Here is an 11,252-nt window from a genome sequence, read left to right on the forward strand (position 1 = left end):
GTTCGCCGTCGGTTTCCTGCTGCGGTGAGAAGAGCGGCGTCGAGACAGACTGGGAAAACTCAACACCACGACCACCTCCAACAAAATTCTACTGTACAATGAAACTGTTAGCAGTATCTCCCTCTCTGGATATCCGCTTCGTCACGGTTATACTGCTGGTAAGCTTCTGTGCCTCAGCTTTGTAACATGCTTTAACAGTTAGCCGCTTTAGCTAGCGTTGGTTAGCTGTTAGCTAACCGATGAGTCTCTGCTGGCATGAGACGTGGCTTTTAAAGTGGCGAAGGTGACCAGAGAGCCGGCTCATTCTCTGCTGGGGCTGCATGAATTTACCTGGTTCAACGAGGAGGCCTTTGAACCGTGTTTCACCCAGCGACCTCCATAACTAATCGAGTTAACCAGCTGCAGTGTCAACTCACCCGGCAGTGTTGCATAGCGTTAGCTGTGGTGTTATAACCGGCTGTAATCCATCTTATATAATCGACGTTTCTCATATAGCACGCTATATATGCCAAACTTTTTTTTAAAATGAGCTGGAGTTGGATTAACTTTGTCAAGAAGTGAAGCAGTCAGCTAGCATTAAATGCCAGCACATACTGGCAGCAGGTAGATAGATGGTAATTGCAAGCACGGTTAGTTAAAACGTTTTGTTTATTGAATGGGTTGGTGTGCTGTGTTCAGCCAGGCGTAATATTTGCTGTTGTATAGATACACAAAGTTACTGTTGGACTCTTCGTGTGTCTCTTAATGATGCTCGCCGGTTGGTGAATTCCTCTGTTGTGGCTCATTCTCATTGGCTAACAACCCGGAACTAGACAGAGCGCAGTTTGGGCCTGAAATGAAAACTTAAAACTTCCTTCTGAGTTGTAGAGAAGTGTTTTCACTGGTCAAACCGCAGCAACTGTGGCATTTCATGTCAGTCTGCAGCTTTGTCATACTGTATGGTGAACAGGCATTTCACTGGCTTTTTGTCCTCAGTGTTGATACTATTCAACTTGCAAAGGGAATCAGGAAACCTTTACTATAGAGCTGCAACATATAGTCAATTAATTGCTTAAAGATTTGATCATTTTCTATTTTGTGCATGACAGTAAATGAAATATTTTTGGTTTTGGATTAATGGTCTGACAAAACAAGATGTGAATGCATTCCTTGAAGATATTCGAAGGAGTCACATTGGGTTGTGGGAAGTTGTAATGGGCTTCTTTCATGATTTTCTGATAGACCCAAACAACTAAAGCAGAAGTGCTAAACGATCAATAAGGAAATTGATAATGAAACTGATACTGATTATTAGTTGCTGTCCTAATTAAATGACTACTTAGTTGACAGAAAAATAATTTGTAACTATTCTGATAATCAATTAGTCACCCTGAAGACGTCACCCTGGACTGTGAGATACTGTAATAAGCATTTTAAAAAAAAACAGTTTTGACATTTAATAGACTAGATTATAAGGCAAAGGCATAATCAGCAGATGAACTGATAATAGAATTAATAGTTAGTTGCAGTCCTAATTTGATACATAAAAAAACCCCACTAAACTAAGAAATGGAGAGTAAAGTTAAACTCTACTACTTGCTCTTGGTTTGTGAGTGAGCAAAAGTACAGTGATATATTTAGGTAACCCAGAAAAGCATGAAGCAGCACCAGCTCTGGCTGTGTCACTGTTTTATAATTTGCAGCCCTTTTTAAAACCCATGTTGATATTTGTGTTTGTCACAGTTTCAAGGAAGAAGATTTTGTTTGAAGAGGATCTCAGCCCAGATTACAACAGTTAAAGATAGAGCAGGAATAACTTTAAAACATAGTAACGTTACAGAGCAGTGGGTGTCAATATGAAGCAGAAAACTTGTAGCTTTGATGAAATAATTCAGTAACAGAGTGAAGGTTTTAGTTATGCAGTCTTCTTCAGTCTTCCTTTGTCACAATGTCTACATTTTACGTAATAAAAGAGTACACTGCCTTGTTTATTTACATCTCTGTTTTCAGTTGGCAGTCAGCACCTCTCCAGCTTTGGTACTCTTTCTCCCTTTGCCCAAGTGGATGTCATTTTAGGCCTTAAATTTTCTCTGTGCCGATCTCTTTCATACAAGATTCTTTTATAGAGCACTGCAATCAGAGCTGGAATTCAGAAATTCCCAGTTGGTACATCATAATTACAATCTTATTCTTGTTTGAATGGTCCAGTGAGGAAGATACAGGAAGGAAAAGTTGGTGTCTGCAAGATTTTATTTTCATAACACAAAATACCATTCTCCAGGCAACCGCTAATGTTATGTCAGTGATATATGGTGATGAAGATAGCAACTGTAATGTGCTCTTTTATTTATTTATTTATTTTTTGACATTTACCACACAGGGGAATCTGTGGATTTAGGGCAACGCCTATGTTTAAAACCAAATGATAACACAATGTTAAATAATTGGCTCTTGGGAAAACTCTTTAGCACCTAGCCCATGATGTATCCTGGAATTTGATTGGAATCCCATTATCTTTGGTATGTTGTATGTATGTAACACATCTTTTTGTCAGAGAAGATTTTGATGAAAAGAGGATGTTTTCAAAAATGTGTACAGTGTTACATGTGTAATGACCACATAATTTGAAAGAGTGACTTTTGACTCCATTAGGGTCCCAATGAAAATGTACGCAGCAGCATATTGTACACATTGTTTTTCTTCATTAGTTTATCAGTATAACATTTGCTAATTGGTCACTATGAAGGGACAATTTCTTGTAATGCATGTGTGTGAATGTCAACCTGTGAGAAACTCCAGTCCACATTTGCATGGTTTTGAAAATGCAGGAAATCCTGAGAGCTACTGTAATTTGCATGTGGCTGTGCAGGTAAGGACAGGCCAAAAGGTGACATTGTTTACTGTACATGTAACCCAGCACCAGGAACAACTAACAGGAAGAAGAGCCTGGGGCAAACCCATGAACCACTGGTGGGATTACACTTCTCTTTCTTGGGACTCACTGGGTGTCCCACTGGAGAAACTGGAGAAAGTTGCTGGTTAAGGAAACATCATTACCTGCACTGCTCACCCACTCTCCCCTGCAAACCTGCATCATTGCATGCTGCTAGAAATGGATCTGTTGGTTTTCACTGTTGATGGGATCACATGAAGCTATACCTTACTTTATTATGGGTGCTAAGGCATAAGATCAGTACTAGGGTTGATACTTTACACTGCGAAAGCTGGTGTTCAGCTGACTCAGACTGTTAACAATATGCTGACAGACATGTTTGTGCCCTCTGTCTTTAGTCAGTTATCATCAGAGTTGTTTGTCCCCCCAACCCCCGTATTGTCTCAACCAGCATATCTGGTTAAGATTTTTTTGGGGCATTTCTGCTTTATTTATTAGAGACAGTAGATGGAGACAGGAAAGGCAGGAAAGAGAAAGAGAGGGAGGTGACCTGCAAAGGGCCCGGCCTCAGGCTCAACTATGGTATGCGCTCTACCTGGGTGACTACCAGGATGCCCTGTGTTTTATGGTTTAATTGCTGATCTGTCTATTGCCTGTGTGTCTACAGGTGATGGGCCTCTCAACTCCTGGACTAACAGAAATCACCAGTTTGGACTCGGGCAACATTGATGACGTCCTAAGTAAGATGTTGCATGTTACTCTTTGGAAGTGTCTCAGAGGAAGAGTTTGACATTTTGGAAAATGTGCTTATTTGCTTCCTTGCTGAGATGAGAAGATACCATCACCGTATAAAACTGCAGCCAAGATAATTTTATTTCCTTGTATTTCTTTCTCATCTAACTCTTGGCAAGAAAGCAAATAAGCGGATTTTCCAACTATTCCTTCACGTCCTCTTTGTCCATTATTAAACTAGAGCACCATCAAACCTGATGGTTTACATTTTCTTCTAACTCTTAAACTATGAGGTGGAGAAGCAAAGTTCTGTTGGATCCATGCCATCACATACGTGTTCATTTTGGCCACACCCATTTCTGCCTTCTCAGAGTTTTGCCACTCCTACAAATTCAGCCAGTATTCATCATGGTTATGAAGATATTTGAATGATCTGGAAATAAACTTATTCATTTGTTTTTTGATGTACTGTTTTCTTATGACTGTCACATTGTTGTAGATATGGCCTTCTTTGATAGACCTTTTCCTCAAATAAACATTTAATGGCATTCCACCAATCTGTGGTATGATAGATAAATTTATATGGCCATGAGTCAGTGCTCGTAAATTTCTGTTAATAAAATGCTTTTTATGTCCTTTCTTGTTTTATTTTTCCCCTTCATTGATAGAAAATGGAGCATTTTAAGATTAATTAGTCTAATTAATTCATTTTAGTGGCAGAATATACATTAAAGAATGTATTCATTAATGCGTGGAGTCTTATATTTATTTCCTGTTTGTGTGTGTGTGTGTGTGTGTTGCCTTGCAGATAATGCTGGGGTGGCCTTAGTGAATTTTTACGCAGACTGGTAAGTGTGTTTATAACCTACAGTCAATGGACCTCTGTATGCCAGTGATGTTTAAATTGACTTTTGCTCTTGATGTCGACATTTCCTGTGAATGCCAAATGGTGCCATAAATATGATTAGATTAGTGTCATTTGCAGTGGAGATTTTGTTGATTTATTTCGAAAGGATTTTTATATTGTGTGTCTGTTTTCTGACCTGTTCTAATTAATCAGTGGGTAATGGATCCGTTTCAGGAAAAAACACAGCTGAATACTACAAAACTTAGTCTAGAGGATAAAAAGAAATGTACTCTATTTACTTACAAATTATGGAAAGCCTTTTGGCCTCACCTCGCTTCTCCCACCCCCCCTGCAGGTGTAGATTCAGTCAGATGCTCCATCCTATTTTTGAGGAGGCATCTAATGTAGTGCGGGAGGAGTTCCCTGATACCAAGCAGGTGGTTTTTGCTCGTGTCGACTGTGACCAACACTGTGAGTATAACTTACCTTTTTAGCAGTGTTTTGTTTTCTTTACAACGTTAGTACCAATCAACAACATACAGATGCAAGTTATAGTTACACTTATCATTTACTGAGCCCTTTTAACTTAAAAAAAAATAAAAAATAGTGAAACCTGCTAATCACAAGATTTATTTCGCAATGATATGTGAAACAAAAACGAAGTAATTCTAGGAATTTTGAAGCTAAAACTGGAAAATTTATGTATTTTCACATTGCAGTTGATATAAATGATGAGTCTGTTATCCAAATTATTATAATTGTCAGTATGTGTATTCTGACTATATGTGGTGGTTGTTGTTTATGGTGATATAATGCCCTAAGCTGCTCTAACGCCTTAGTTTTATATACAGAAAACAAAAAAGACGCGCACACACTCTTACTATATTTGAACCACATATGTACACATAGATGCCCAGCACACCAAAGCACAGACACATAAACCGCCACCCTCAGCCTTTTGAGATAAAGCAAATTAAAGAGAATTATTGATGACCTGCAAACTGTTTGAAGACTAATGACAAAACTGCTGCTTCCTGTGAAGACTGGAGGCTTAGAGACACCCCGCAGGGAGATTGACACCTGCCACATGCACACACACAAACACACACTCATTCACTGTGTGCAGAGAGAATATTTACTCTTGGCGGGGGGCAGCTTTCATGTGGGAGATCAGAGCTCTGAGCTGACTGAAGGCAGTGTTTTCAGACTGAGGTTTAACCGCCGTCTCTGTCACTGCTCCGCTCCTCATCCACCCATCCCCATGTGTTTTTACTCCGCTTCCTCCTCTTCATCAATTGATTTGTCCTTCTTTACTTAACTTCTCCTCTGCCTCTGTGTGTAGCGGATATCGCCCAGCGGTACCGCATCACCAAGTACCCGACATTGAAGTTGTTCCGCAATGGGATGATGATGAAGAGAGAGTACAGGGGTCAGAGGTCGGTGGTGGCCATTGCTGACTTCATCCGCCAGCAGCAGGTCGACCCCGTGAAAGAAATGCAGTCAATGGAGGAGGTTAACACTCTGGATGTAAGTGACAAATACACACACGCTAGCTGGCTATAAAAATACAAATCTCCACATAATAAAGGTGTATCAGTTATTTTTTTTAACACATTTGTTTTCTTCTTGAACAGAGGTCTAAGAGAAACATCATTGGTTACTTTGAGAAAAAGGACTCCGATAGCTACCACACATATGAAAAAGTTGCCAACATCCTTCGAGATGACTGCACGTTCTTGGCTGCCTTTGGGTGAGTCACAACGTCATCTTTAGATCCAAGTGGAGTTCATGTGTTCGCCATTGTTTAGCATTCAGTATTCTCCTGTTTATATTTGTAATCTTAAACTTCTTGTAACCGCCTTTTTTTTTCTTAGCGCTGTCTCTGAGTCAGAGCGCTTCAGCGGAGACAATGTGATCTACAAACCTGTGGGCGAGAGCGTCCCCGACATGATCTACCTCGGCTCACTCACCAACTTTGACCTGACCTACGCTTGGGCCCAGGACAAGTGTGTGCCTCTGGTCAGAGAGATCACCTTTGAAAATGGAGAGGTTTGTGTCTGCTTTTGAATTTAAAGCATTGTCAGCCAGGGGATCATCTTTTTTTTTCGTTTTTCTTTTTGGTCTGATATTAGATGTATAAATATGGATATGTAGACGTACATCGATGTTTACACTGAAAAACAGCCTGGAGGGTATCCGTGCAGTCTGTGGGTAGTCCATCTGCTGAGCCACAGAAAGGCCCTGACTCCATCTGTTTTTGATGCTTTGTGTGTTTATTTGTGTGCGTCTTTTCCAGGAACTGACTGAAGAAGGGATCCCTTTCCTCATCTTGTTCCATGTCAAAGAAGACGCAGAGAGCTTAGAGAAATTCCAGCATGAAGTAGCTCGCCAGCTCATCAGCGAGAAAGGTGAGTGTTTGGGAAGTTTCATACCTGTCAGTGTTGTGATTTTTAGCCTAGAACCAAAAGCCTTGTGTACAGAGGCAGTGTTCATGACACTGGTGACATTGTTTCCTCTCTCCTCCTCAGGGTCTATAAACTTCCTACATGCAGACTGTGATAAGTTCCGCCATCCTCTGCTCCATATCCAGAAAACTCCAGCTGACTGTCCCGTCATTGCTATAGACTCATTCAGGCACATGTATGTTTTTCCTGACTTTAAAGACCTCACGTAAGTACCACCTTTCTCTTTGTCCATAAAATTAGGTTGTTCTTCATGTGGATGTGCTGTGTATATGTGTGCAGAAATTTAGTATTTAAAATATATAATTCACCGCATGGTCATTTCATAAACTACCGTTTCATATGTGATGCCACTGTGGTTCCTTCCTCCAAACTTTAGAAATTATGAGCTGGTAACCGTTTTATTGAAAAAGAAAAAGCCAAATATAAATGAAAACTCACCACAGATGCCCTTGTAATTAGCACATGAATCATCCACATGTCAAACAGGTGTGATACATCCAACACTTTTGGACATTTTTGAACAGTTATTGCCTGATGCTGATGAGCTAAATGATATCATTTACCCCTATGTGAAATTATTCATAACGTGATCTCCTTAAATAAAGTTAATTTTATTACACACACACACACACACACACACACACACACACACACACACACACACACACATGCACAAACACCAACACCAATCCACTGTGCACTGAACACCAGAGAAATGTCACACACCTTAAAATCTGTCCTTTATGAATGGGCCAGGACACCAGAGCTAATGTGACATGATTTGGCACGTGCAATAAGTGCTAAACTAATCCAGTCTAATCTAATTTAATCTTATTTATTCTGCCCCCCACCACTCCACCTACCCCCAAAGTCCCCAATCACAGTCTGATCAGATAGACAGAAGCCCTGAGGACTGACCAGCCTCCACAACCTAATTGCATCACATCACCACTGCATGTGACATACAGCTTGTAATTACATTAGCGCAGTGTATGTTATATATATGTGTTTGTGTGTGCGTGTGTGTGTGTGTGCGTGGGTCTGCATGCTGTCCTGACACACAACGTTAGCTGCGACCGGGGACCAGCTCCGTCTGTGTGATATGACAACAGCTCATGACCTGTCGTTAATAAGCGCACTTCACAGGACAGCGTTGATATGGATTAATGCTGCTTCACAACACGTCCGCAGAGACTCATGTCCTCTGCCGCTGCCACAAGCTGTTTTGTCTCATATCAGCTTTTAAGTGTGACCTGTAGTTCGGACTGGTCTGTCTTTATCGTTGGACTTGGTGTGCAGGAATGCCTTTGTCAGATACACAGTTAAATGCGCCTCATGCAAGACTCACTTGTACAAACAGATTTGCTTTTAAGATTTGTGGTAGAGTGATTGTCTTGTACTCGGAAAATTTTTTACTTAGTGGCTGTCACCCATCTCCCTGACTGTCACATCCCCATGACTGCTTCTCATTATGCATGACATTGCTTTAGAAAGACATTTTGGTATTTAGCTTGTCGGAGAAGGGGGAGCTCAAAGGGGGTAGAGCAGGTTGTCCAGTAATTGCAGGGTTGGTGGTTCAACCCCTGGCTCCTGACAGGCAGGTCAGTGCCTTGTACTGCTGCTCCACCACCACTGATGTGTGAATGGCTGAACGAGAAGCTAAATTGTAAAGCGCTTTATTTTCTACTAAGGTAGAAAAGCACACGCAAGTGCATTCACCATGTCAAACCATTGCCTCTTTCTTTTACTGATTTCCAACAGCAGGACATGGTGCTCAGCGGTGTGACATTTGTCGTTTTACTATTTTACTCAATTTTGTGAATGAGACTTACCTTCAAATGGAGCAGAACATGGAGCCTTGTGGAGCAATTTGTGGGTATCCGTTATGCCGAGGATTAAATCTCACAGATTTGCACATAATTGTGAAGAGATGCCACAAAGGCTGAAATAAGCAAAGTTTTTGTAGTTAAGAGAGTTTGGTGAATCCAGCTTGTTCGTACAAAAACTTGTATGATCCAACCTCACAGGAAAAAAAGAAAGAAATTTACAAAAATGTTCTTGCATGATGTCCAACGCGTGTTTCTGTGCGTTTTTTTGCAGTGTTCCTGGCAAATTGAGACAGTTTGTGTTGGACCTTCACTCCGGAAAGCTTCACCGAGAGTTTCACCATGGTCCTGACCCCACAGACAGCACGCCTGGACAGGTAAGACAGTGAGACACACTATACAAAGTCACTGAAAGTTAAGTTTGCTGTGTTGTGCAAAATTTGACCGTTTGTGAATCTGACTTTTACCCTCAGGAGGAGACGGGAGGAGAAGTGGCCAGCAGCCCTCCAGAGAGCTCTTTTCAAAAGCTAGCGCCCAGCGAGACTCGCTACACCATTCTCAGACGGGACCGTGATGAGCTGTGACCTCTACGGCCTTCCAGTGATCCTGTGACTCAATGCCACGCCCCGGGGTCAGGGGGGGGGTTAGGGTTGGGACAGGCCAGCGGGACAGAACAGCAACACCCAACACCCTTACTGATGAGTGAGAGATAGAGAGATGGAGGGGAGGAGGAGGAGGATGAAGAGGAAGGAGGAGGAGAAGAAGAACAGGAGGAAGAGGTGGAGAAGAGAGGAGTGCGGTCCATGACACAACCTTGTTGGAATAACCTATATTTTCATAACTCTTTCACGTACAATTTTTATTTTGGATTAAAAGGAAGGGGGATAAAGAAGAAATGTGTGTGGGCAGGGGGTTAGGGGCATTAGGACATCAAGAGAAGTGTTTTTACTTTTATTTTTTGGAGCTTGTAAATATGTTTGTGCTACATGGGAGTCTCAATGTTGGTCTAAATTAAATGCAGAGTTTTCTTTATTTTATTCTTTTGTTTTTCATCACCCTGTTTTTTGTAGGAACAGAAAAACAAACAGTTCCCTCAATCCAGTTGTACGGTTCTCACCTGTGGGTAGTCCAGCTCAGCCTGTCTGATAGGAGACACTTATTTAGTCTCACTGACCTCATGGCTGCATCTCAATATGACCAACTCTAGTCTAATTCATTTGTATAGCACAAGTTATGACAATATGCCTGTTTGAAGTAGCTTTATCTCCATATCTTCTCCACACACATGGAGTTCTGAAGGAATAGAAAACTATTTTGAAATACTCGGTAGGGTTAACATTATTTCAAACCATGACTTGAGACAGAAGATTAAGAGATAGAGCTACTCCAGCCTATTGAGATGCACCCCTTCTCTCCCTGGTACTAAATGATAATAGATTATGATGTCTCTTACAGTGCCTATAAAAAATATTCGCCCGCCCCCCCCCCCCCCTTGAATCTTTTCATGTTTTACTTTGCTTTTTTTAATTTTTAAAACACTGAATCACAGAGGATGTAATTAGAATTTTTTTGTGTCACCAATCAACAGAAAACACTAATGTGAAAGCGAATGAGCTTTTCGACCATCATATTAAACACTAGACTAACACTGCACATTACCAAAAACACACCATCCCCACCATGGAGCCTGCTGGTGGCAGCATCATGCTGTGTTGAGGCTTCTCTGCAGGCAGGCCCTGGGCGGCTTGTGATGGTAGAAAGGGTCAAATGGAAGCAGCAAAGAGAAATACTGAAGGAAAAAAAAACCTTTAAGTACATGAATTTATTTAAGAGGAAGACATAAACCTCGAGCATAAAGCCAAATTAACACAGGAATGACAAGAAAACAACCAAGTTAATGTTCTGGATTGGCTAAACCAGTGACCAATCCAGAATTTGCTTGCATACCTGGATAATGGCTTTTTAATTTTGTAATTTCTCTGAGCAAAGAAGGATGGAGGAGTTGTAGTGTCACAGGCCTATCCTCAGAAGCTCAAGGCTGAAATTGTTGCCAAACATGCCTCTTAAGAAGTTTCTTGAAGGATATGAATACTTAAAGAGCCTTTTTCTGTTGATTAGTGTCTAAATGTCTTAGTTACATCCACAGTTATAAAACAGTAAAATATGAATAGGTCAAAGGAAGACGGGTACTTTTAATAGGCACAGTATTTGCCATAACACCTCTGAGTTGTTTTCCTGGGAATCAGAGTAGAAGAAAAATGTTTTGAAATGGCTTAACATATTCTTGAATTTCTGAAATGGCTGTTGTTTTTGTTTGTTACCTGTTGTCAAATGTGTCATCATGCTGGGGGAGAAAAGACTGCGTCCTTCCCAGTATTTAAAAAAAAAAAAAAAGTAGAGAGACAAGAGGGGAAAACCCATGTGATGAACGGTGGAAATTTACAGTCTGCCACTTTATACAAGTCCTCTTAAAACTGGTATTGTCTCTTTATATGTCTTTGAGGTTTTTG

The 11,252-nt window shown here is 40.9% G+C and overlaps 1 protein-coding gene across 1 annotated transcript; it reads left to right on the forward strand.

Moving 5' to 3' along the window:
* The first annotated feature begins 9 nt into the window (after positions 1–9).
* On the forward strand, positions 10–11,201 carry erp44 (endoplasmic reticulum protein 44). The gene is made up of 11 exons (XM_041045225.1): positions 10–158; positions 3,540–3,612; positions 4,413–4,452; positions 4,807–4,922; positions 5,794–5,978; positions 6,086–6,201; positions 6,326–6,500; positions 6,748–6,859; positions 6,980–7,121; positions 9,017–9,119; positions 9,216–11,201. The coding sequence occupies exons 1-11, from the start codon at positions 99–101 to the stop codon at positions 9,324–9,326; spliced, it is 1,233 nt and encodes a 410-aa protein (XP_040901159.1). The 5' UTR covers positions 10–98; the 3' UTR covers positions 9,327–11,201.
* The last annotated feature ends 51 nt before the right edge of the window (positions 11,202–11,252 follow it).

This window comes from Toxotes jaculatrix, chromosome 8 (genome assembly GCF_017976425.1).
Source record: "Toxotes jaculatrix isolate fToxJac2 chromosome 8, fToxJac2.pri, whole genome shotgun sequence".
Lineage (NCBI taxonomy): Eukaryota > Metazoa > Chordata > Actinopteri > Toxotidae > Toxotes > Toxotes jaculatrix.

Coding starts and splice junctions, on each gene's coding strand:
- erp44 (XM_041045225.1), top strand. CDS start 99: ATGAAACTGTTAGCAGTATCTCCCTCTCTGGATATCCGCTTCGTCACG. Junction 6,501..6,747: donor TCACCTTTGAAAATGGAGAG/GTTTGTGTCTGC, acceptor CGTCTTTTCCAG/GAACTGACTGAAGAAGGGAT. Junction 6,860..6,979: donor CCAGCTCATCAGCGAGAAAG/GTGAGTGTTTGG, acceptor TCTCCTCCTCAG/GGTCTATAAACTTCCTACAT.